The sequence below is a fragment of the Octodon degus genome, unplaced genomic scaffold (assembly GCF_000260255.1).
Source record: "Octodon degus isolate 3935 unplaced genomic scaffold, OctDeg1.0 scaffold00030, whole genome shotgun sequence".
In the NCBI taxonomy this organism is placed as follows: domain Eukaryota; kingdom Metazoa; phylum Chordata; class Mammalia; order Rodentia; family Octodontidae; genus Octodon; species Octodon degus.
The window spans coordinates 5,216,872-5,243,727 of record NW_004524606.1 but is presented as its reverse complement, the minus strand read 5'-3'; the positions used below and the strand labels follow the sequence as shown (position 1 = coordinate 5,243,727).

Here is a 26,856-nt window from a genome sequence, read left to right as displayed (position 1 = left end):
GCAGGATAACTCAGTGGACTAAGTGCCTGCTTAGGCAAGTGCAGGGACCAGGGTTCAATACCTGGTACTGCATGCAGTGTTGGCCCCGCCCCTGGGAATGCTGAGCCTACCACTGAGACTTGGTGGGGTGTTGCACACCTGTAATCCCAGCTTTGGGGAGGTTGAAAACAGGAGGGTCACAATGAGTCCGAGCTGCATAGGAAGACCCTGTACCAAATACTTTAAAAGAGAGAGAGAGAGAGAGAGAGAGAGAGAGAGAGAGAGAGAGAGAGAGAGCGCGAGAGCGAGAGCGAGAGCGAGAGAGAGAGAGATCTGTATATCTTTGTCTAACTCAGTTAGGCCCTCACTAAATAAAAGACCCAAACAATGGGTAAGTGAAATGGATAGACACTCCACAGAAGTTCAAACCGATAAATACATAAAGAAATGTTTAACATCTCTGACCATTACAAAAATGAAAATTAGAATATCATTCAGATTCCATCTTCACAAACAATGGCTATCATCAGGAAATGATTAATGACATGTATTTTGCTGTGATACATTTAAAAAAGTTAAATCTTTACCTTGTAGTTTGTCACCCCTGTGTATGTTTCTATAGATTATTTAATATACTTTTCTGTTCAAGAGTGTATGATACTTTTGTGTATTCCTATTGTTTTGTCATTTGGTTTCCCCTTTATATTTTGTTTTGAAATTCTATCTGAATTGATATATTTCGAAAGCTTATTAATTAATTTGAACCATTTTGCTGTATTCCACTGGCTATGCCAATCTTGTTAATTCTTAGGTTTGTTTCTTTTTGTTTTTGCTGTTATTATTTCTGCATGGTGCCTTTTAAATCATTGCGGGTTTGTGTTTTCCCCTTGGAAGGAACCTTAGAGAGGTTACTGCAGAAGGATCGAGCTACAACAGGGTGGTTGGCTTGTTGCCTGCTAGGATTAATATTAAATAATGAAATAAGGTTATAAGATCAAAGATCCAGCAGCTCTGATGTGGTGAAATGGTATATGGGAATGTCAATAATTAAGTAGTATATATTGCAGAGGCCAATTTGTGCAAAAAATCCAAGGATTGTTTCTACAGAAATGCTTTATCATCTTTCGTTCTTTTTCTTTCCCCCGTGTTCATGTGAACTAACATTGTCGTGTCTAATAGTAGACTTCTCACATCCAATCCATATGTAACGTCTTGCTTTAGCACCAGACTATCCCGGGTCCCTTCAGTTTTCTCTGTTATCACTACTCTTCTCTACAGTCTGGCTGAAGAGTCAGCAGACTGTGGTCTGCTCAGCAAACCCTGGTACTGCAAATGAAGCTTCATTGAAAGGCAGCCATGCCCACTTACTTGCATATCACTTGTGGCCACTTGGAGCCACAGATTGCATCAGAGATATTTTCTTGCCTTTTGATGCATAAAAGTTGCTAGACTTGATCTGACTTAACGTGGTTTTCTCCTAACTGGCTTTACTAAGTAGAAGGCAGGGTGACTTTTCCAAAAATCTGAATTTGAACGCATTTCCCTGATTCAGACTTTGAATGAAGAAACTACATCCCTATCCTACAAGTTCACCTTTCCATGCTCATCTCTCACCACCCCTTTTCAGTTTCTGCAAATCCCAGTCCTGTCCTGCCTGGAAGCTAAGGGAACACCGGCCTGTCAAGTCTGCTCTGCTTCTCTGTGCATCTTCACATCTACCCCTTTGTATCCTCAAGTCTCTGCATGGAGGTCCTCCCAGTCTCTATAGTTACTCTAGTCATTTATGTGTTCACATCTTTCTTGCCTGCCTCCCCTCCCACAGCAAAGGTTTTAAGATGACAAAACTTGTCTGTATTTACTGACAGATCTGTCCTCCATTCCAGACATACAGTGGGATCAGTTAAAAGACTGAAGGAGTACAGGTTCTGCTCATTTCCAAGGCAGTTGATCATCTCAGTTTTCTGTTGTTACAACACATCTTTCATGAGGTCATTTATAGAGAAAAGATACTTGTTCCTTACTGTTCAGGAGCCTGGGAAGTTCAAGGTCAAGGGAGACTGCCTCTGCTGGAAAGGGCAGTTTGCTGAGTGGAACTGTGCAGAGTCTAGAGGTATCGTAATGCTTCCCATGAGAAGGGCCGATCCAGGAGACAGACTCAAACTAGCTTTTAAGGAGACTCACTCTAGAGATAACCCATTACTCCATTAATCCATGAGCAGCTTAACTCATTCAATAATTAATCTGTTCTTAAAGGTCCCACCTAGTGCCACCTCTTAATACCTGACAATAGGAATTAAACTTCAACATGAATTTCAGTGGAGACCTTGAAACCATAGCAGTGTTAAATGCTAATATGTAGTTATGTAACCATAATTTGTTTTCTTTATTTACACTGCAAAACTAGAGTGATTTTCTTCTTTGACTTGATGGAGCCAGCTCACTCTTCCAGCGGGGAACAGGCAGATAAGACCCTGTACCAAATACTGAGAGAGAGAGAGAGAGAGAGAGAGAGAGAGAGAGAGAGAGAGAGAGAGAGAGAGAGAGAGAGAGACCGACCGACCAGCTCAGCCCACCAGGGGGCGGGCTGGCTGGCATGTGGTGCTGGGGGATTGAACCGCGGTCCCTGATGCTTTTGCTAAGCTTGTTCTAAGTAGGTGCTTTAGACCACTGAGCCATCTCTCCAGCCCGCAGATGTCATTTTGAAAGGATGCTGCTCAGTATTTTTAAAGCCTTTTATACATTTGTTTCTGTTGTTGTGCTAATATGTTCATCTTTCTCATGGTAGTATTTTTTTCCCCTTCCTTTCTTGTTGTTGGAACAGTAAGCATCATACTAGGGAGCAAACTTTCCTTTGGGCATTTGTTCTTACTGCAAGGAATTTTTTTTTCTTTTTTTTTTTTTTTTTACTGCAAGGAATTTTACATTACTCTGCTTCTTGAAAAAGAAATTCACACAGATATACAGTATGTACCACTTTTCTGCTGGACTCAAGATAAAAAGACCAAGCTACCAAGGCAGTGAGGATCTTAGTTCTTTGGGCTTGGTGGAACCCACCCAGCATCCTGTGTTTCCTTCAGAATTCCCAGTTTCCCCTGTACCTTGGATATGTTATAACTTTGCCTTTCTGCTGCGAAATCTGTAGACCAGAACCTCTTTCTTCCCCCAGCCTGTGGGTTTCACAGCTGCCCACCCTCTTTTGTGTACCAGGAGGCAGTTGAACATCACTTGCTTTGAAGCATGGGTTTCTGCTGGGAAGCAGCCCCTTCATCCTGAGCAGACATTTCCCTTCCAGGATCCTATCTGTGGTTCTGCTAGTGCTGATCCTTGTGGGAAAATTAAATGAGGTAATGTTCAAGTGTGCTGCTTAGTTTCTGGAATGTCGAGGTACCCAGGACTGTTCTCTAGTGTTTGACTCACTTTAAAAGTACAAGGTGTCCAAGGAAGCCTAGAATTACTTGTGGAATAGGAATATTCTGTGGACCAGTTTCTGAATAGTCCGAAAGCCCAACTTTCAGTTCTGTACTGTTAAATAGATGCTGTCTGCCTTACTGCATGGGGACCTGAGACTGAGAGGCTTGATGCTGCCATAGATATGCCGTAAATGCAGCACAGATTGGCTTAGGGCTCTGATCTTACTCTAAAGCCCTATAAAGAAGAGCTCAGGGTACCACATCATCAAGATTTTTGTCCCCAGTTGTCAGGTGCTTTATTTTCCATACTTTAAAATAGAAAATAGTATTTTTAGGTTAGAAATAGTGGTATAGTTTTTGCCTGTGGCAGAGGTTCTTTTTTATTGTCAAAAGGCATCACTTGTAATAGTATAAGGGTCATGGGATGTTAGGCAGGTAACTTGGATTCAAATCTTAACTCTCTTAACTGCAACAGCAGAGTGTCCTTAGACAAGTTATCTACTTTGACTGCAAAACTTCCTTTTCTATGAGATAGGAAAATCCCAGTTCAAATGAGGTGAAAAGTGAATTTGCTCAGCACAACTAGTACATTTTAAGATGCTTACCTAATGTGAGATTTTTTTCTGGTTTTTCCTATTGTAAATTGCTGTTCTGTCTCTTTATGTGATTTTAAAGTGACTCAAGTATCGAGTTTCCACAATTAAACGTTTAAAAATACCTCTACAAAAATGGTTAAAACAAACAGCAGGGCACTGTGGACATTTCTGTTTTTCATCATTTATATGCTCACCTATGATTTTTATTCTGGTGACTGCAACAATGTGTACTTGTTACACTTTTTTGTCCTCCATTGTATTTATTCATCAAATAATGATAGCTAACATTTTTCTGAGTACTGTTCTTATCTTGGGCACTATTAACCTTGACTGATTTGCTTGTATTATCTTACTTAATTCTCACAACAACCTATGAGGGTGCTCCATTAGTGCTTAGCATTTTATAAACCAGAAAATTCATTTTAGCTGCCAATTCTCTTGTGCATGGGTTAAGTAGGATCCTTCTGAAGTTTAAGAACCTAGCCACAGGGGCTGATGCATAGGTTGATTAAATTGCTTACAGCATGAAATGCAGGGATAATCAAAAAATGGAGAGTGGTCCGGAGTGCTACAGTTCTAGACAGAAGGGTTGATTTCTTTGCAAAATTTGCACCAGATGAAGATCCTGAGCTTTAGCCCAAACATAGTGTAAAAGGAATAGTACTGGTACCCTGTTCTACTCTTTCTTTTCTGTCTGATGTTTTATTTTCTTTTCAAAGGCTTGGGCTTCTAATCATCATGGTTGCTTTTCTGCTTCTTAAGAATGTTTTCATGCTGCAGGAGAAATTAACATGTTGGCATCATTGCATTAAGCCCTGAACAGAAACATGCTCTTTTTATAGTCAGGATTCTACTTAATTTCTTTTACAGGACAGTGTAGTGAAAGTCTCTTCTTCATCAGAACCTGTTTTAAGCAAGCAGTTTGCTCAACTGAAGGATAGTATAAGTGTTCTGAACATGTTTAAGGTAAATGACATTGAGCTCAGCTTTTTTTTTTTTTTTTTTCATACCAAGAAATCAGCTCAGAATCTCGCACTTGCCAGGCAGGTGCTTATGCCAGTGAGCTATAACCCCAGCCATAAGCTATGCTTTTTGATTTATGAAAAGTTCAATTTATGATAGATTTATAAGGAGGTAACCCCACCCTAATTCAAAGACCATCTGTATATGAAGGATTTAAAACATCTGTGATGACACAGTACAACTCAGTATCCATGTATTTCCTTACATGCTCAGTTCTCTTATAGCTAGTGAAGCAAAACTTAAAGATCATGAACAACCTTCCAGAGCCCTTTTGTTGGGTCCAGTGACCTGGAAGCCACATGTGGAAAGGTAAGATCCCAGGGCCAAAGGTTGCCTGGATTACTGACTTACTGCAGGGATGACAGTCGTGTGGGTCACCTAACCTAAATTTGCATGAATGGAAACAAATCCTTGGACATAACTTCAGTCTGAGTATCCTAACACTGGTTATTCTCTAAGCGCATTACTAAAAGAAATCAGCCTTATTAAAGGAAATCATAAAGGTACAGATTATGTACAGAATAACCTAATTTAAGATACTGCCCACATATAAATCAATATTCAGATCTTCGAAGGAAAGGCATATGCATAAATGTACACATCATAGGTCTAGAGATGATGTTCACCAAACTAATCTAGGAAGCATGGGGAGGGTAAGGGAGGTAGTGATAAAAAGAAATGTAATCCATAATTTTAATTTCGTCATTCATTATTCATGACTTCACTTATTACTTATAAAAAAAGGAAATTCAATCTACTGAAAAACAAAATTGACAGAAAGTATTCAAATCTAAGTTTTTACCCAACTGTGTGGCCTTAAGTTGTCTGCAATACACAGGGATTGCACCCTTACTTAAATATGTTAAGGCTCTTTAAATGCAGGATGAGATGGAGACATAGGAGCGAAAGCTGTGTTTTCTGTTACATATAACTACCACCTCTCATATAACTCCTGCTGTTAGATATGAAGAGGCTCTTAAACCTCATTTCAAGTTCTCAACAGCAATGATGCCAGTGGAATACAAACACGGAATTAGTGGTAAACTCAGAGGGAAATATATTTCCCTCTCATTACAGGCGCATAAGGAAGGCAGATGCTCAGTGGGCTGTGGCAGGCCAAAAGTTAGTATGCGTGTGTGATACTTTAGTTTCTGCCATATTGATCTGCATGCAAATAGCACCCATAAATCTACATTGGTCACATTACCTAGGAAATACCAGGCCTCAAATGAAAGTGTTGGTGTCATTGAAAAGACAGATATAACTCAGTGTGTCTCAGTGTGAATGTCACAAAATAACATAAGGTCTATTTTATAAAATATCTTGTGTAATTCATTGACTACTGTACTGAAAGTGAAAAACAGTGGTGTAGGAATGTTTTCCCACCATCAGAAAGTTGAGAAATCCTTAAGCAGAACCATTATAACTCACAGACCATGTGTAGTTTATTTAACAGTCTGCCATTTGGAAGATTTCCATCTGGATACCTTCACAGTAAACTGATTTGCATATACAGAGGTACCTTGCATACACAAATCTTGATTCTGTCTCTGATACTTGTTTTGCTAAGTCCACATCAAAAGGTGGACTTTCCAAGTCAGAGGATAAGCATGTCAGTGGTGTTTTGTTGTCCTGAAGGCAGCTGGGCCTATTTCATTTGGATGGGTAGTGTGTGAGAGAGCATATTTGACCTCCCCTTCAGCATGGACACTACCTAACCTCCATTGTTTTTCCCCTCTCCATTTGCACCTTCATTCCTTTTAGCTCTGTGTCTTCACCTGTTTTTTTTTTTTTCTTGGTTTCTTGATTTCTGATACATCTTGCTGTATCTGATACTCCTTTATGCTGCTCTAGAGTGAGACAGAACTTCAGTGCAGACTTGGCGGAAGAGTCAGTGTAAAGCAGGAGACATGTGGTTCACAGATTCTCCTCCAGGGGGCGCCTGGCTCAATGGTGTCTGTTCCTATATTACTTTTATTGATTCCCCGTCCCCCGCCCCATGGTGCTATTTCTGTAGTCTCTACACCTCTAATTTTAAAACGATGGGGCGAAGAGTGATTTCTCAGTCGTGTCATATTTTTCTGTGTAGCTGTCTAATTTTGTGTTTTGAATTTTTTGCTTGCTTAGTCACTGTCCTAATCCCTTGGTTCTCTTCATCTTTCCCCTCATTCTTCATTCTTTTTCTTCTGCCTCTGCTCCCTCATTCCCATAGGCCCTTAAATCTTTATGTGCTTCTGTTCTTTTAAGTTGTATCTCCCTTTCCCCCTCCTTGCTTAGAAATGCATGTTCTATTAAGGCAGCAGAAGGTGTGTGCTAGGGAAAGGTCATCATGCAGATCCAAAGGAAACTAATCCTACTCACTGTTGTAGGCAGTGGAAATACTACAGGTAGTCAGACTGGGTTAGGCCCTCAAAGAGACAATATGGAAGACAAGATGACCTTGTAACTTAGGGAGAGAGAGGCATTCCTGCTGTGGGTCAGACCTCAAGACTAAAGAGTAAGGAAATGCAACCATGTACTTCCCTAGGGATGGGCTTCAGGGGTCCATATTCTAATAGGTATCAATCACCCGGTAAGAGGAAGGAAAAGTCATTAACCCAGCCCCCTACTGCATAAGGCTTTGTTCTATACTTACGGCTGCTTTCTACCTGACTCACTCATATGGTCCTGGATTTAATCAATTTTACCTGAGCAATTGTGCTTGTAACTTTATTGTGTGTCCATAGTTTTGTCCTACCTCATGTGCAAGTTCCCATGTTTCCTGTTAGGTTTTTCAGGGTGCAGTAAAGATATAGGAAAGATAAGAGGCCTTTATTGACCCTGAAGACACAGAGAACCCAAGAGAGATGGGGGATCATCTGACCTGAGACCAAGAAAAGCTGAGAGTTTTATGGACTTTTCCTAGGTTTGGCATTTGAGGGACAGTTTCCGTTATATGTAAGGTGCTGACTGGCGTCTCCCCTGTGTTCGTAGGAAAGGTGTCCAGGACTGGACTGGGGAAGAAGGAGAAAGTGTTCATCATAAGGAGAAACTGATGTTTTTGGGCTTCAGCCATGTTAGATGACCACCATAGTAATTGAGCAATACCTACTAGGGCCAGGATACCCTAGACACACCTCACCTCATGTTTTACTCTATAAAAATCCCTAGAAATGACAGATTCTTGGGCAACCTGCTTGGTTCTTCTGTCCCTCTCCTGGACAGAAGCCTTCTTTCCCCCAACAAATACATTCTGCTCTTTATCTCCATTGTTCCTAAAATTGGTTCTTCGGGTTTGGAGAACACAAGCTTGTACCAGGTATCTTTCAGGTTGGGAGTTTCATTCCCCTGTATCATCACCATGGCTAGTTTATGAAGGTGATGCAGCTCTTAAGAGGGCTGCTTTTCCAGAATCCTTTCTTTTTTGTCTTTTTGAGACAAGGTATCACTATGTAGTTCGGGTAGGCCTTGAGCACACTCGGTAGCCCAGGCTAGTCTTGAACTTGCTAGGATCCTCTTGCCTCTGCCTCCTGAGTTTTGGGATTACAGGAATGTAATCCCAAGCCCATCTGCCAGAATTCATAGGAAAGAACAGAAAGATTTAAGTATCTCTTTGTCTCCATGTAAGATCCCCAGTCAAGCCAAACTTCCCCTGTTAGGGTTTTTGATTGTAAGATGAGGTTGGATTGCAGTGGAGATTTATACCTTAGAATACAGTTGTGTGAAAGACATGACTGAGGATCTTCTTCCACATGGGATCCCAAAATCCCTTTTGTAGAAATGGATCACCACCATTCGTTCCCCTTCCTCTTTGGTCTTTCAGAGTGCTGTGTCAGTCAGTCATGATCTAATCAGGAGAGACTACCAAGTGAAATTTTTAAGGAGAAAAAAAATGAGTGGCAAAAGTTGTTAGAGCTGTTGGAAAGCCGAGGGGCTGGAGAGGCAGCACAGAGTGACAACAGTAGGTGTCTTCTGTGAATCTGGGGAGAGGAAGGCCCTGTTACCGAAGTCCAGGCTAGATGATGGAAGCAGGAATTGTGGTGGGGGAAATGCAAGGAGCCAGAGTGATACAGGAAGGACAACATGGACACACCTAGAGTTTCCGAGGAGATGTAGTCACTGTTACACTTGCTGCCCCGTTCAGAGAGAGGGCATGAATGTGGCATCTTTCTCCATTGACCAGTCTCAGGGCAGAAGGTGGTTGGAAAGAAGCATGAGGAATGGCTCTGTGTGCAAGCGAGCAAATATTAGGGTTGATCTTTACCTATTTTCACTTTTTGTGGTTAACTGTGGCCTAAAACCACTAAATGGAAAGAGTTTTAAATAATTTTATTATAATATATTGTTGTAGTTTTTTTGTTACTGTTTTTAATCTCCAATTTATAAATTCAGCTTTATTTTAGGTACATTTGTATAGGATAAAACACAATGTGTAGGGTTTATTATTTGCATTTTGAGGGTGCTTATTGGAAGTCTTGGACATATATGCTCTGTGGTGAAAACTAAATGGCAGGAATAATTATAGGTACTGAGTCTGCTTTTTTAAAAACTTCCTCTAAGTAATTATGTCCCAGGGTTCACAGGTGACTTCAGAGGTTCCTAGCTTCTCTGCAATGAAGATACTGTTCTGAGGCCATAACAGATAGCTCTTGTTAGGAGTTAAAAGTTTCTTGTACCAATCCTGTATTTCTCAGAGTAACACCTACTCACATATCTACCTCCCTGTCTCCAACAGCCTGGAACAGTTTCATTTTTTCTTATGTGTGCTGTGCTGACATTTCATGCAAGTTCTGTTCCTGGAAGATTTTTGGTCTTTTGATGACAAGGATACTATCTTACTCACTTCAGCCTCAGTGTGTGTCACTAAGGGGCTTCTGGGAACATTTCTGGGACAAAATGTCTGACACCCCAATTTAAAGAAGGAAAGATTTATTTCGCTCACAGTTTGTGGAGGTTTCCATCCATACTGAGCTAATGAGCTGGCTCCAAGGCAGAGTGGCACATGGCAGAGGGCAGAAGTTCGTGGAGGTGGAGAACAGCAAAACAGCAAGAACAAAAAGGGACGAGCAGCAGCTGCAGAGGTAGAGAGCAAGACTCTTCTCTCTTCCTGTGTTGCATTCAGGCTATGCTGGGTATAGCACTCACGCCCATAATGCCAGCAGCACTCACATCCATTACCCCAGCGTTGGATCATGAATTAATCACAAAGTCTAGAAGCCCATCCCAGTGACTACATGATGTTCTGGGGGGACATCTAGACCCAGACCATAACATGGACAGCTGATCAATATCAATGGCAGAGAACCTCTCTTTTCCTATAGTCTGTGATCTTGGCCAATTGACTGAACATGTTTACAACATGGTGTACATGCATGAGTGTCCTGTTGAATAACTTGTACCACCCAGTGGGACTGTTTCATTTTGCCTGATGGGAAGTCATACATGCCCTGCCAGCTATGTTCTGCATTAGTAAAACTCCCAGATCTCAGTAGCTAAAATGCCACAGAGGTTTATTTTCTACCACATATTTGTTGTGAGTCTCCTGGGATGTATCTATTCTCACTTTGGCTTCTGGCTGATAGATAGATCATCTTCCATCGTGAGTATTGCCATTTCCTTTGTCAAAAGAAAGAGAACTTGGATAGAGTGGAGGGACGATAATTCAGTGTTCACCTGGATGTGCAGTGTCACATGTCCTCACAGTTCTCAGACGGAAGCTAGTGAAATGGCCTTGGCTAATTTCAACTAAGGCAGAGGAGATTGGGAATATTTGTTGATTTGCACTAATGATAAGTACAGAGAGAATAAGATTTGACTTTTTACCATTAACAGTTAGAGGAATATTTGCTCTGATGACACTAATTTAACTTTGACTGCTTAACCATTAGATACAAGAATGCTTAATTACCACCTAGTACAACATAAAAGCTTAATTCAAGCGGAAAAATAATTGTTAATATTTAGCAGTTTATATTTGTATGTTTCCAGAGTACTTTATACCATCCATTTGCTTCCCATATTTTCTCTCATCTTCTCCCCACCCCACTGAAAATTAAAATGAAATTTAAGTTGTCACTTTCTGGACTTAGCATAAATCTTTAGTGAGTGGAGTTGATTTAGTGGGCTTTAGATGTAACAGTGACCCCACTCCTCCAAGTTGTGGGTTGAGCACCAATACAAGATAATAGTATAAGAAGATTAGTTTGTGGAGTGATAATTTGGATTTTAGCACTGGCTTTGGAACTGTACTCGCTGTCTTAGTTTTCAATTTAGGAACAACAGACTTTAAGCTTACTTTCATTTATGTTAGTGTAGAAATGGTCAGTATGTATTATGTGTCAATGAAGCTGGATCAATTGCAATTAATTTGCAGCAGATTGCATTAACATATCAAAAATTAATACTGCAAGTGCTCTAATGAAAAGAAATTGACTGTGATCACACTGTGGCTGTTTTTAGTTTCTCAAATTCGCTTTTCAGGTTATGTATTTTTTCCCCCCTTTGGTTAATGGCTTTAAGTTGGTTCGTCAACAGACTTAATTTATTGATCCTTCCCATTTGCTTTTTAAAAGTGCTCCCAGATAATGGCACATATGTAACATTGTTTGCTTTCATTGCAGCTTTTACTAAATACCTTAAACTTGTATTTTTTTTTTCTTGCACTGTTCTGTGGCAGGCTGTGAAGAATATTGAGCCTGTGTGTTCATTTATGAAATTTGTGTTTCTGTAGAATTTCATTAAGAACTTAAACATTTAAAAATAAGATTATCATAATATATAGTTGAGAAGTGATATATGGTAAAGGATGTGAGCATTGCTTTCCTGGCAGCTTATTTTTAATTCCAGAATTTTTATTTCTAAAGAATCACAGTCAACTTGATCATTAGAAACATTATTACCAATATTTATGAGAACCAGAAGAAGTTTACTTAGCCTCAATCATGTTAAGTTTCTAATTTTTCAGAAGTATGTGTAAGTCATGTCTAGCTTAGGACTTCAGGACTGATCTACATTTCTCTAGTTTTAGGGTTGTATCTTGGGGGAGTAAGCAATAGTCTGCATCAGTGGGCGAGAGTCCAAGTCCACTCATTTTGTCAGCTCCTATTTAGTATTTTATATATGCCAAGTACCATTGTGCTCTAATTCTTAAAGATCCAAAAAGTAAGTGACACAGTGTGACATACTCTATCCTTGAGGAGAGGGTAGTTGTCTGATTCTAGCAGTAGGTTCTGAGGCCTCATTGCATCCCCCTTGTCAAAAAGAGCGCATTAGTACTTCCTAGCATGGAGATGCCAGAAGAACATTCTAAGGACACCTTGGAGGTTCTGAAAGCTAAAGCTTCAAGCTATTGAACTTTGCAGCCTCAGTGCCAATGTGGTCTGTCTCATGCTGCCTTGGACATCTCTCCAGGCCATAACAGAAGCTTCTAGAGCCTGTATCACAAGATTTCCACATTCTGCCTGTCTTCAGATCCAGTCCTCTGATTCTTTTTAGATTGCATTAATGACATCATCTTCCATCTTCTTCCAAGTTTCTGGAAACAAGTGTAGCTAAATGTATTAATTTTTCCTGTAATTTTTTTTTCATTTAAAAAATGATGTTTATACATTTGATAAGGAATGCTATAGTATTAAAACAGGAATTTACCTGTTTGTTACTCTGTATCTTGGCTGTGTTATTTAAACTAATTGATAATGCAGGATGGAAAACCATTTCAACTTGAAAGTTAAGCAGAACTGCTATAATGTACTTGTTGCAGTGTAGGAATAGGAACTAATCTAATTAGTGGAGACTCAGGTTACTGTACTCAGCATTAGTACATAAAAGAAATAGTGTTATTAAACTCCAAATGACAGTATCTAGGCTCCAATAAAAAAGTAAAAAAATGAATTAGTCTGTTGCCCAGTGATCTGAGAGTTAAGAACTAATTTTCTGAGGCAAGTATGGTTGTGCTTCATGATAATCTCAGGTGCCCAGGAAGCCAAGGCAGGAGGACCAAAGGTGGGGGACTAGGGTGGGCAATTTAGCAAGACCCTGCTTCAAAATAAAATACGAAGGGCTGGGGATATAGCTCAATGTTAGAGAGCTTGCTCACATGCAGAAGTCCTGGGTTTGACCCCCAGTACTGGGAAAAAAACAAAAAAAAAAAATACAAAAGAAAAATTTCTGACTAATGATGTACATATAATTATTGAAGTAGTAATATGTGTTTTGACTATTTGGGGGGTGAGTGAAAGGGAGGCATAGGTTGTAGGTAGGGAATGACCATGAACCTTTTAGTGTTTTCAGTGGTAACAGACAACCCTCTGTGGTACGCATGCCATTGGCTCATCACTGCTGTGATAAGATTTTTAATAGCTTTTAAAAACTACTTTTAGCTTATACATACTACAAAAAGTTCCAAAAGTATCTTTTAACAGTTCCGCTTATCCTTTGCATAGTTTCTTCTTATATTATTATCTTACATAATTGTACAATATCAAAAACAGGAAACTTGCATGAATATGTTTCTGTTAACTAGATTATAGGTCTCACTCTATCTTCACCATTTTAAAAAAATTGAGTTTATTTGTATATTTTATTTTGCTTGATTTTTTTTTTTTTTTTTTTTTTTTTAAGGAAGGTTATACAGGGTGTTCAGGGTCTCACTACTACATTGAACTCATAAGTGATCCGCCTGTTTATAACTTCCTAAGAGCTGGGATTACAGGCTTGCGCCACCACGCCCAATCTCAATTGCAGTCTCAGTGCACCCAAGGGGTGGAGACTGCACGGCTGGCCTGGGGATCAAACCCCTGGCCCCTGTGCCTACTTGCAGGCACTTTAATCCGCTGAGCTATTTGGCCAGCCCTATTTGTGTGTTTGGTTGTTTTGAAAACTTCGATTAATAATAATCATGAAAACTTTGTACAGGTATGTTTTTTTCTTTTGCTTCTCTAAACTGCGTTGCTCATTTCTATTTGATGGTGCCGGTAAGACTGGCCATACAGATTGACTGATTTATTTTCTTTTTACTGATGCTTGTATTTCTTTCCCTCAATTTCTCTAGGTGGTTCAGTGCACCTCCAGAAGATGGCTCAACCTACAGGAGTACCAGAGCAAGAAACTGATGTCTGACAATGGAGTGAGAGTTCAAAGATTCTTTGTAGCAAGCACTGCCAATGAAGCTCTGGAGGCTGCTAAGAGACTAAGTAAGCTAATTCATAAGAGAAGTATCCTGACTCAAATGAATGAATTCAGGGTCAGTGATTCCCACTAGTGAATCACTGTGGGAACAGATGCAGGGGAGAACTTTGAAGAAGCCAATTTAGGAAAAGTTGATTCTTTCACATGAGATAGCAACACATGGATGTCACTCCATGGGACTGTATCTGAGTTTCTAGTCTCCATTCACAAACTTCCCTTGACTCTTTTTAGTGGCTGGGGGAAATAGAAGTGAAAGGTATAGAGAATCTCATTGGAACAGGTCAGGCCTGGTGGGGACATCCTTCCTAAGGCCTCTCAGAAGCTGAGAGAAGTTCTGTGACTTGAGGAGAGCAAGGCAAAGGGCATACTTTAAAGTTAAGGTGACTCTGGTTCACTGTTCTATTTTTTCTCCCATTACCAGATCTGTAACTTTGTATAATGTTCTCCTCTATGGACAAAAAGTGATAAGTTTGCCAGTGCTGTTGTGATCTTTCAAGGAAACTGTATATTTTGAGAGTAGAAATTATAGTTAATATCCCTAGATATGGACTGAAACATTAATAATTAAGCCTTATTGTCTTAAAAATAGATATGAGCCATAAGTATTTTTAAAAAGTTTCCAACAATCATAATGACAAGAATAAAAAGAGATAAGTGAAATAAACTTTAATAATACATTCTATCCTTTATCAATAGGTCATATTTTTGTTGCTACCTTCACGAATCTGGTTAGTGTTCTGCACCTGTATACATATTATTTCTCACTAGTCCCTTGCAGGTGCTCTGGAGTCACCCATGGCAGGTGACTGCAGGACTGTGTGGTGTAGGTCCTGTATGGTGTAGGTCCGGGCAGTAGAAGGATTTGCATGTGCATCCTTTTTCTGCAGCTTTGAAGAGTAATTGTTTGCTACCAGAAATAAAGAATAGAGGATTTGTAGTCTTTTGTAGTTTTTGAAAAAATTAGTTTCATTTTCAAAAATATCAAAAGGAGTTTTTATGGTGAAAAACTCCAGTGACATTACTAAGCCTGGGTGAGAGCTCCTCAGTGAACTGTGGCAGTAGACCCAGTCCAGGGTAGTTATTGTGACCTTCCCACAAGAAGAGGTCATTTTTGTTTTAGACCCCTGTGGGTTATGAATTGGGGAATCAGAGCAAAGAAATATGAAGTTCAGCTTGGCCTTGGGTCTCAACTTCCCCTTCATTTTCTTAAATGCAGTCAGGACCCTTTCAAGGGAATTCTAGAAGCCAGCTGAGTGCTCCTGCAGCCCTACTGGCTTAGGAAGAGCACAGCTGATATGATACATCCTTTAGATTTCCATGGAGACATCGACTTACTGAACTAATTAGCTTCCTAGTCACTGGTTTATTTTAAAAAAATTATTACAGCATCACTTCATAGTTGGGGGTTATGGTCCGTGCATTTAAAATAGTTTTTGCTCTGGAGGAATTAGCAGCGTGGCATATATATGCTGGGGCTGAATACGGAAGGGTCTGATCAGTGGGCTTAAATAAAGCAAATTAAAATTAATGCAAGTGAACTATTGAAATAGCTAATTTTTGTCCTTGGGAAGTGGATTCAAGAGATTAAAAGTAGATAAAAGGAATTGCAAACAATACAGAGATTGAGAGTTTATACAAGATTTGAGAATGAGGCAGGTGTGTGTGTGTTTGTGTGTCCATGTGTGTGTACTTTCACATATGTATACCTTTGCCGTTCTTTTAGGAGTGGGTCAGTGGGTACTTTTCTCTGATCCTAATTATTCATCATGAATGAATAATCTTTCCCATATTGAGTAGTAGCTTTGTTGTTAAAGGTATCTTTTAGTTTGTGTTCTTGAATAGTTTTGATCTGAGAGGAAACTGACAGCATTGGAAGTGGAGATGTTACTAATTGTAGTTGCTTTAAACTTAAATGAGTTGATAATAGACATAAAAAGGAGTATGTGTGTCACTGTTCCTGTGATTGCTTGCAGAGAGCAAAGCAAGGAGGAGCTGACAAAACTTGACAGTGTGTATGTTCTTGTCACCACAAGACTGACAAGAAGCACAAGCACAGATGAAATTTTATGCAGTACATTTGAGGTTGATTAAAGCTGAATGACTTACACAGAGCTTCCTAACTGTCCTGAAAATGTGATTTTTACCTTATGATATTATCACCAGGAGATATTACATAGGATATTCATGTGTTGAAGAGGCAGTCAGAATTCTATAAGGTTCTATTGGTGTCATCATCACCAGGAAAGTCCACTTCCAGGTGAGTGATTACCATCATGATTTGAACTCACAGACTCTTCAGAGACATGGGATGCTCAGTGTCCTGTTAATCAGATGCTAAGAGAGTTCATATTTCAAAGGTTTCTGAAATGAGTGAAATTTGTTTTACCTCATTGCTTTTTCTGTCTTGCTTTGTAATAAAATGACTTAAAATATTTTGAAAATGAGTATTGTCCACTAACTCTACGATTTCCAGCGTACTCTCTTTGTGGATTATCTCAGGGCTCTTTCTTTCTTTTTCTTTTTCTTTTCTTTCTTTTTTTTTGCAGTACCAGGGATTGAACTCAGGCCCTTGCACTTGCCAGGCAAGCGCTTATTCTACTGAGCCACCTCCCTGGCCCAGGCCTCTTCCTTTGTGTCTGAATCGACATTTCCAGTTGCCTATTGACTGTGTCATTGGCTTTCTTTACCCAGAAGAATCTGTCATCTCTTGGTTACTCCAGTCTTTTCTTTGGTTTCACCTCATCTACTTATTCAGGAGAGATGGCTTCTGTTCATCTCTTAAGCCTCTTTGCCAATTATATTGTCACTTGCCAGATTCTGTTGTTATTAAGATGATGTTATTTTGTAGGCAAGGAGACAGTCAAAACAAGGTTAAAATACTTGGCAAAATTGTAGAGCTAATAATCAGTAAAGATGAGATTTGATCCTATCCTTATGTAAAAAGCCAGAGTACATTTAATTTCTTCCCACATCATTTTCCTCTTTGCTCACTTGATGATGATATTCTTGGGAGATTGTTTTGTGTAGGTCAGCATTTTTAGGATTGAGAATGCATATTAATAAAATTAGAAGATTTGATTAAAACTAGATGTGGCAGATTCTGTGCTGTAATTTATAGAAACTGTAATCTAGAGATGTTTTCTTAATGAATCATTGTGTTGTATCTTTTTGGGCAGTAGAAACTTTTGTTTATGGAAAGCTTGTTAAAATCAACATTTTTAAAATATAAATGAGTAGTACAGAGCTTTTGTTTCTGAATGATAAGATACTGGAAAAGATCCTAATTTTCTTGCACTGAAAATGGATTTATGTCTAGTTGAGAGAGTAAATTCAGTTTGATGAGTGAAGATTTTAACATGTACTTTATGTTCATTTCTGTAGCAGCTTATAAGGGCTACTTTTTGTTGTGTTTTAAGGAAGAAATTATTTCCCTTGCATGCAATTATTTTAGGAAGCTTATTAATTATGTACTCTTCTCTTATGGATTAAAATTAATGAATACAATCAGCAGATAATTACAGAACACCTACTGTGTGAACCACTGATCTTTATGTTGCTTTTTCAGTTCTTTTTAGAGATAAATGAAGGATTGTGTCTATAACTCAAAAGGTCTGTCTTAGAAGAATATTTGCATGTAAACACATATGAAACTTATCTCATACCACTACCTTTCAGTTTTTGGAGTCTTGACAATTTACTAATTATTTCTTTCATGTTGAAAGGAGACTCTCAAGATTTGATTAAGCATGAAAAAGTGCATTTCAAAAATGCTATAATTTTTTTTTTCCATTCAGGAAAGAAAATTGAAATATGAATGGAGAAATTAATCTTTTGTGAGCTAATGACATGTACCCAAAATGGAGATAAGGAGCTTTTATTGAACTTTGCTAGTTTGACTTGCTTTCAGCTATAACATGTTTCCATTTATCAGTATGATAACTTATTCTTTTCATTTTATATAATCATGTCCTAAAACCTAGTGAATTACCTACACCATTAAGGTATTGTACTTTATGTAAAAAGGGAGCTGCTGCCTTTTGAGTGCTGATTGACATGAACTATTACTCCTGAAGGCAGTTAAATTTATTGCCATCTCCTTGAGGCCATGTGGAGATATGGTCATATGACAGTATGTAGTTAGGATCTTACAAGAAGATCTTATGTTGTTTGTGTTGAGATGATAGCCATTTTTGTCATACAATGACAGGCAAGGATAACGTTGAATTTCTGTGATGTAAAATTTCCATTTTGCCAGGTGCTCATTATTTTGATTCCAGAATTAGTAATACAGGGATGCTGCTAGGGTAGTGGGATGTGTGTCCCATCAGCATTAAAGCAGGGTATGCTTTCTAAGAATGAAAGTGGTGTCCTCACTGGACAGATGGCTCCTGTGGTGAGATTGATTATGTTTCTGGCTGCTATTGAACCTTGTGGTTCATTTTCTGTGCCTGATTATCTGGCCTTTTTAAAATTTGTTTTAATCTTTCATTTATTATTTGGTACAGGGTCTTGCTATGCAGTTATAACTCGTAGTGATCATCCTGTCTAAGCCACTTCAGTGCTGGAATTACAGGCATGTGCTGCCATGCCCAGGCCTGCGGTACTGGGGATTGAACCTGGATCGTTGTGCTTGCCAGGCAGGTGCTTAAACCACCGAGCTATTTTGTCAGCCCCTGCCGAGCTTTGTTAGTGATTATTTGAGCTTCCAAATAACCTCTCTGTGATTTCACATTTATTTTAGCTATAGTTGATCTTTGATGCTTGAGGCTAAGAACCCTAACTCATCCAAATAGAGTACAGTACTGGTCATAGACCCCAAGATGCAGCAGCTGCACTGTATGTATTATTGTTATTTTGCACCTGGAAGCAGTATTGGAGTTAGAATTAATGGTTTGCTCTAACTATATAGAAAGGGGATTTCATTTGACAAGTTGTTACAAGTTTTAGTAACTTTCTCCTGCCTCTATTTTTGCAGAGTGATCCCCTTTCTATAAAATGTTCTTTCTTTTTCCTGAGTCTGCAGATGTCACTGGGCTTCTCTGATCTTAGAATTTCTGAGTTAGAATGTCTTTCACTGCTGTTCTGAAAAGCAGCAGCAGGAGAGCGAGGGGCCAGCTCCACGCAGGTTGTGGGCAAACAGGCTTTCCGGGAGTGAGAAGTAGCTTCTTTTCAGTTACATTAGAAATGAATAGGAATAGGCTTTGAAACTTCATGCCTCACCTTCAATTTTGGGAACGAACTAAAGCAAGGATTGCTTTCTCTTCTCAGACTGTAAGCTATAAAATAATAACAGTATCACTTGACCTCCATTTGGCATTTTGGCCAAGTATTTTGTATTATCTCACATAATCCTTGTTTAAACCAAAGGAAGAGACTTTCCTTTAAAAATTGGTTCTTAATATGGCCAGATTTCTGTGTGCACAGGATTGCATATCCCTCCTCAGCAGTGTGTCATTAGTGGAGTTAATACATAACTTGTTTTCTACAGCTGCCTCACTGCAAATGAACAAGAAAGTCATGTTAGCATGTGATCTCATTTTTCCAGACTTCTTCATGAGTTATTTTTTCCTGGGGTCTTTGACTCCCTTCATTTTATGATTTGTTAGTTCTAAATGTCCAGAGGGTATATTATAGAGTTGAAAATGAAGAAAAAATTTCCTGGTGTAAATTACGTAGAAGGTAACTCCTTATGACCACTTTTTGGATGTATTGGGTCTTAAAAAGAAACTTTAAATGCACTAATGTCTTCTGATTATCAAAAATGTATGCTCATTATTTGATCTTGGAAAATAAAAAAATTATAAAAAGTAAAAGTCTCCTCTAATTCCATTTCGCAAAGGAAACCTATTAATATGAACATATTTCCCTCTTTTTTATTCATTTGTTCAACAATAGTTTCTATATATTTATTTAAATTGCATAATTGAAATGGAATGAGTTTGTAATTTTGTGAAGGTACTTTGCATGTAGTTTTTTTTCCCCATAATTTTATTGAGAAATAAATAGCAGTGAGACAGTTTCAAATCAAATTGGTAGGACAGTTCCAATAACTAACACATTGCGTATTGCCTTCCTAGTGGTTATTTGTTGTACAAGATGCAGACATGATATCCTATTTACAAACACAATTAGAACAAATCCCTCTATTCCTTGAATTAAGAGAATGTAGCTATGTATCTATCCTAACCATGCATGCAGTTTTGGTTTAAAATTTTTCTTTTAAAGTTCTACATTACAAAATGAGCATTATCCAAACATTAACATTTCTGGGCTGGCCAACTATCTCAGCGGATTAAAGGTCCCGCAAGCAGGTGCAGGGGTCAGGGTTTCAATCCCTGGGCCAGCCTTGCCAGGGGTCAGGGTTTCAATCCCTGGGCCAGCCTTGCCAGCCCTGTCCCTGGGGCATGCTGAGATGGCACTTGAGACTGGGCATGATGACACACACCTGAAATCTCAGCTCTTGGGAGGCTGTAAACAGGCGGATTACTGAGTCTGATCTAGTAGTGAGGCCCTGAACACCCTGAAGACCCTTCCCTAAAATACAAAAACAAAAAACTAGAAAACCCCAAAAAACCACAAACATAAACATTTCTTCAGAAATGTTATTTTAATAATTGCATGCTAGTTTCTAGATTGTATTATTTCCCATTGATCTTGTTTTTGTATTTTGCATGTGCTGTGGTGAAGCTGGCTTGTATAACATGTACTGTCAACTCTCAATAGCCTAGTAACCAAATATAATAATTATTTCTTATTCATAAAATAATCTTGTGTGGTGTCCTTGGTCCGCCTTAAGGAATCATGCTCCTTTCTCATTTCATTCTGCCATCTGCAACCAATGGCCCCTAAAGATGACCATTCCAGCTGCTCAGAAGGAAGACAGCTATGGAGGAGGGCGTGTAGAGGCTTGTCTGGACCACATCACTTTAGCTTGTGGTCCAGGAGCGGGCACTCTTCAGTGGATCTAAACTGCAAAGGAGGTGGAGACACAGAGTTTCAAGCTGTGATTTGGGAGAAGAAATGAGTTTGGTGATCCATAGCACTTTTGTCCCCAAATGTATTTTTGTAATCTTGGGATTTGTTTTTTTGCCTTAAGACTCAACTAACATAGTCAGAGTATGTACTCAAGTGATCATCCCAGTTGTGCTTTGACTGATCACCACAAGCCACAATTGATGTGACTATACAACTGGGACTAGTAATCTGTACTTCAAGGAATGATTCTGATGAAGAAACTGCACGTGGCTCACACTGATAAGCACTGACCAAGTCCTTTCCTTTAGTTCTTCCTTTTTTATACTGAGCTGAAACAATGTTTTGAACCACCATGGAAGGAATATAAAAATAACAGATAAAAACATCAATAGCAGATAAAAAAATAAAAACTTATAGTGATTTTGCAATAGTACCCAAGTACTATTAAACTATATTGATTGTATGATTTATCAAATAATTTGATAAGTGTATTATTACTCACATAGTGCTGGTTGATATTTTCTGGGAAGAGGTTGGTATATTAAGTCAAAAGTTGGATGATTTTTAAGGAAAATTAAAATCATATGTTCTTTATGTGGTAACAGCTTAAATATTACTGAGGAAGTTATGCATTTAAGATGTTGTGCTTTTCCCTAAGGTGGTTGATACAGGCATTGGAGCTGCTTTACAGGTGTTCATAGATAGTACTAAAGTTCCACTTGAGCTTTCTAGATTATCTACAAAGAGCTCATGAAGTAAATCTAGGATGTTAAAGTCATTCTGTTGCTTGATTAACCTTAGGATGGAAATTGAATTAGTAAACAAGGTACCTCAATTATATTTTTTTCTTTTTGTTCAGTGTACAGTAAGCCAGGGGATAGAAGTCTTTTCTCAAATGAAATGTGAACCAAATATTAGAAATTTTTTTTGGGAGAGGTCTTTGGCCTTTTATTTATGAATATACATTTACATCAGTATGGGGGAAAGAAAATAGATGGAATGTGAATAATGGGAAAATAACAGTACTGAAAGTACTTGACATGCTAAAATTAGACTGCTCAGTGTCTTTTGGTGCTAGATATGGTAGGAAAAAGCTCTTGAACATAAACACATGTTTTGTTTTTTTTTTATAAAGAACCTCTCTTTAGGATTACAAACATGATAAATTCAGGTCCCTTCATGACAGTCTTGCTCAGAATTCCTTCCCACCTTTCCTTGTGCAGTGGTTTAGTTTGCTCTCACTGTGGCATAAACGGCCACCATCTGTCCATCCCACACTGTCCCCATCTCATGGATCTGTCCCACTGTGTGGCCATATCACTTTTCTCTGTTTTTGTCCATGTTCTTTCCTCTATAGTGTGCCATGTTAACATAGTGAAAATGAGTTTTCAGTTGGCTTTAAATTCAAACTTCTTTTTTAAAAAATATTTATTTGTTTTAATGTATTTGGTTGTTGTGGGGTTTCACTACACAATTCAGACTTGTGGTGATCCTCCTGTTTTTAGCCTCCCCAGAGCTTGGATTAAAGGTGTGTGCCACTACGCCTAGACTCTGGCTGGCTCAGCCTGTCCTGGGGGTGAGGCTGGCAAGGCATGTAGTGCTGGGGATTGAATCCTGGTCCCTGCAGTTGTCTAAGCTCACCACTGAGGTATCTCACTGGCCCCTAAATTCAAACTTCTGATTCATGCTAGCTGAGCAACCCAACTTATTTCACTTCATGGGTATTCAGTTTACCTGTCTGTGTAGCAGGATTAGTAAACAACATCAAGGTCATATGTGTATGAGTTGTATACTCCAAAACCTTAATATTTTATAGTTGTGATTATTATTGTTATTATAACTCATTTGTCATGGGTCAGTTTAACCGTCCCCTCTTCAGCGATCTCGTCTGGGCCACACTGTGGTGGTGTTTCAGAGGTAGCCTCTGGTTTCTGCCTCTTATTACCCATGTTTTAACTTCTCCAGGTTTCCATTTCATAGCTGTAAGTAGTTCTATCCTTTGGCTGGGTGAGACGGGGGACCAAGGTCTCAACACAGTGCCTGCCTTATAGGAAGCACTGATTGATGAGGGTGTTGTGTTGCATGGTATCTGCTGTTGCTGAAAGTGTTGTGCCCTGCATCTCAGTATGTGGAGTTTGTCACTCAGCATTCTACATCAGTGTATTTCAGAACCAGGAAGCACATCCTTGTTGGTGTAGTGGTAGGCTCACCTCTCATGTATCCCTCTTCTTAAAAGATGGAGATGGTGTATGTTTCCAGGATAAGAGGGTTCACCTGGTACTCTGAGGTGCTTATCTATGTTGGTTTATTTGGGGGTGTCTTGAGTGTGTTTGAACAGAACTCATTTATTAACAGGAATCCTTTTCACTTTTGAAACTTCTCCATTTAGATAATGAAGTTTTTGATCACTTTACTCAAATAATAAGTTTCAGGGATGACCCCTTGATAGCAAGGAGATTTTCATAGGAGGCCTGCTTTGTGGGAAGAAAGGAATATAGTAGCTTCAAATATTATCCGCTTAATTTATGAAACATTTAAATGAAGGGGAACAGGAGGAGAGTGAGCCTTCCTAGCAGCTAAGAATGAGTGCTGGAAGTTGAAGACACAGATCGAGAGTCCAAAGCTAGATTTGTTCCAGGGCCAAGACTATTTTCCATTAATTTTTGTGTTCCTAGGTCCTTGGATATAGAATGGGTTCTGTAAGTAGCTCTTGAATTGGGGAATTAATAGGGGAATTAGCACACCAAGGACTGCCCCCTTATCTAGGTTAAAAGTTACCATGTATGAAATACCATGTGTGAAATACCTTGTATTTTCTAATGTACATGCTCAAAGGGATTTCTTTGATACCATTAGTTTGTGTTTTTAAGCTTGATTTAAGGTGGATGGTAAAATTAGGGAAGCAACTGTGCAATGCTACACAACAGTCATAGTCAAATGCAGTGTTGGTCAAGTCTGGTACTGGCAGGAGTTATCTTTTTGAAAACAGCTTCAGCTTCCATCAGATTCTCTCTCAGTTCCTTCAAGTCTTGTGACCACCAGTCCTCCCAGCTTGTAGTAGCTTTTTGTTCTGTTTACATCACTGAGTTATACTTTCTGTTACATACATGAACACTGGACATCCTTATTTCAGTTGAAATTTATTCTACATATTCCCATTTCAGTGCCATTTTTATCATTGCTTCATGAACTCCTAAAAGAAATTAATACTCTATACTAGACAGCTCTCTGTCCTTATCAGCAGATGTGTTATAAGAGGGGATAAAAAAGATACCATGGGAGGGCTCAAACACATCTGAGTTCTCACATTAAGGAGACAATACTATATTTGCATATGTGGATCTGCTTTATTTCACATAAGAGTATGTTCTCTAGTTACATCCATTTACCAGCAAAAGACTCAAATTTACCCTGTTTTATAGCTGAATAATACTCCATTGTGTAATAGCACCTTCTTTATCCATTCTTCAGTTGATGGGCATCTAGGTTGTTTCCAGGGTTTAACTATGACAAATTGTGCTGCTATAAACATGGGTGTGCATATATTGTTGTGGAATGAGGTTTTCAGTTCTTCTGGAAAAATATGCAGGAGGAGAATAGCTGGCTTGAATGTGATCTCCAGTCCTAGCTTTTAAAAGAATGTCCATATTGATTTCCATAGGGGTACCAGTACTGCAGTCCCATTAACAGTGTAGAACGCTTCCTTTTTCTCCACAGTCTCTCCAGCATTTGTTATTGGCTGACTTTTTGAAGTTAACGATTTTTTCTAGGGTGAGATTTTAATTTGCATTTCTTGTTTTTCTGTTTTGTTTTGTATTTTTAGGGAAGGGTCTACAAGGTGTTCAGAGTCTCACTACAAGATCAGACTTGTAGTGATCCCCCTGTTTACAATCTCCCAAGAGCTGAGATTACAGGCATGCACCACCACACCCAGTCTCAATTGCTGTCTCAGTGTGCCTTGGGGGCGGGGCTGGCATGGCAGGCCTAAGAATCAAACCCTATCCCCTGAGCCTGCTTGCAGGAGCTTTAATCCACTGAGCTTTTGGCTGGCCTCTAGTTTGCATTTCTTGAATGACCAATGATGTGGAACATTTTATCATATATTTATTTGCCATTTGTGCTTTTTCCTCTGAGAAATGTATATTCTTCTCAGATGATGGAATCTGAAGAGTACAATAGGTATTGGTAAAAGGGAATGAACTTATTCAGAAGGAAAGAGTTACTGAGTTGAGAACAGGAGAGGGAGTTGGAGAAAGAGATTTATCTATGTATGTAAGCAGGACGGTTTGGACAATTGTACTGTGCATTTCTGCTGGTCTGTGGAAAAGAGCAGATGGTACTTAATTTGTTTCTTCTCCTTTTTTCAATTGTTTGTACTTTTTCTCTTAATTTCTTATACATTTCTCTCTTGTTTGCTTTCTTCCAATTTTACATGCATATATCAGGTAATATGAGCAACTGGTTGGAAGACAACACTATGTATTACAACAAATACTGTGAAATTCATATTACTTTATTAAGTGAAATTCTGTATCACTTGTAATTTTTTCTGTTTTAATTCTAATTTGTACTCTCTTTAAAAAAAATTAGAAGAAAACCAAACACATCTGTGACTTAAGTAATCTGTTTTCCCTGGACTGTTAATTCATTTAACAATTTCTAGGTATCTGAAGTGTATTACATTGAGAATGTTTGAGCTTAGGGATGACTATGAATATTTGATGCTTCCAAAATATTTACTTCCTGTTAGACAGGTATATAAACCTATAAGAATAGAGGAAGAATAAAAGACACACTCAGATGTTATTGGCATACAGAGCAGAACAAATACTCTCTGGTCAAGAAGACTTCATGATAGAGGTAAAAGCCACATTTTTTTTTCTATTATCACTTGTCCTTAAATTAATGCAGTTAGTGCATAGACTTAGACTTTGTTCTGACTCTAGAATAGAAATGTTAGACATGCCTTCCCCTTCTTTCTCATCAGAATGATGTCTCAAAATAATTGGCAAAAATTATAATACTAGCTTTGAGCAGAGAAGTCATAACCAATCAACTTATCAGTTGTATGTAAATCATCTTGTGTTGCCTGATGAAAGTGTCGATGGATCTTCTGAGGGAGAGCCTGTTCATAGCCACTTTGGGGTACTCTTTTGAGTAAGACCTGAAGTGCTCCTTGCCTTTTTAACAGGAAGCTTGTGGGTACCTACCAAGAACAAGATCATCAGGCAGCTGAATATGCATCGACCAAACATGTAGTAAAAAACACATTGCCATTATTCCCCTTGGGAATACACTATCTGACTTTGAGCACTCTTATACATCATTCTTTCCCTTTCTAAAGCAGTCTGAAAGCCCTCTTTAGTGAGTACATTTAGCTATGTTATCATGGTTGCCTTGATGTCCTACTTCGATTTGCAGTATTTACCTTTCATGGTCATATTGATTTTGAGGAAGAGCCAGAAGTCACACTGTGCCAGACCAGTGAATAAGGTAGATGGGAACACACCATAATGCTTTTTAAGCCTGCTTTTTCATTGGATGGCACTTGGTAGCAGCATTCACTAAGTCAACAAAAGAGGGCTCTAGAACTCCTTCAGAAGGTGGCAAGAACAATGTGATAAAGGTATTCAAAGTCAGTGGGAGTATTTAGAGAAGAAATTAATGGCGCAGTGTATCTTTTACCATAATATATATATATATTATAT

General features: G+C 38.8%; 1 protein-coding gene across 1 annotated transcript in view; it reads left to right on the top strand.

Annotated features, from left to right (window-relative positions):
* Suclg2 (succinate-CoA ligase GDP-forming beta subunit) overlaps positions 1-26,856 on the top strand; it is a 312,863-nt gene that overhangs the window by 44,543 nt on the left and 241,464 nt on the right. The window contains exon 2 of the mRNA XM_004629484.3: positions 14,037-14,178. Coding sequence (XP_004629541.1) covers positions 14,097-14,178 — 82 coding nt within the window. The 5' untranslated portion in view covers positions 14,037-14,096. The remainder of the gene's footprint in view (positions 1-14,036; positions 14,179-26,856) is intronic.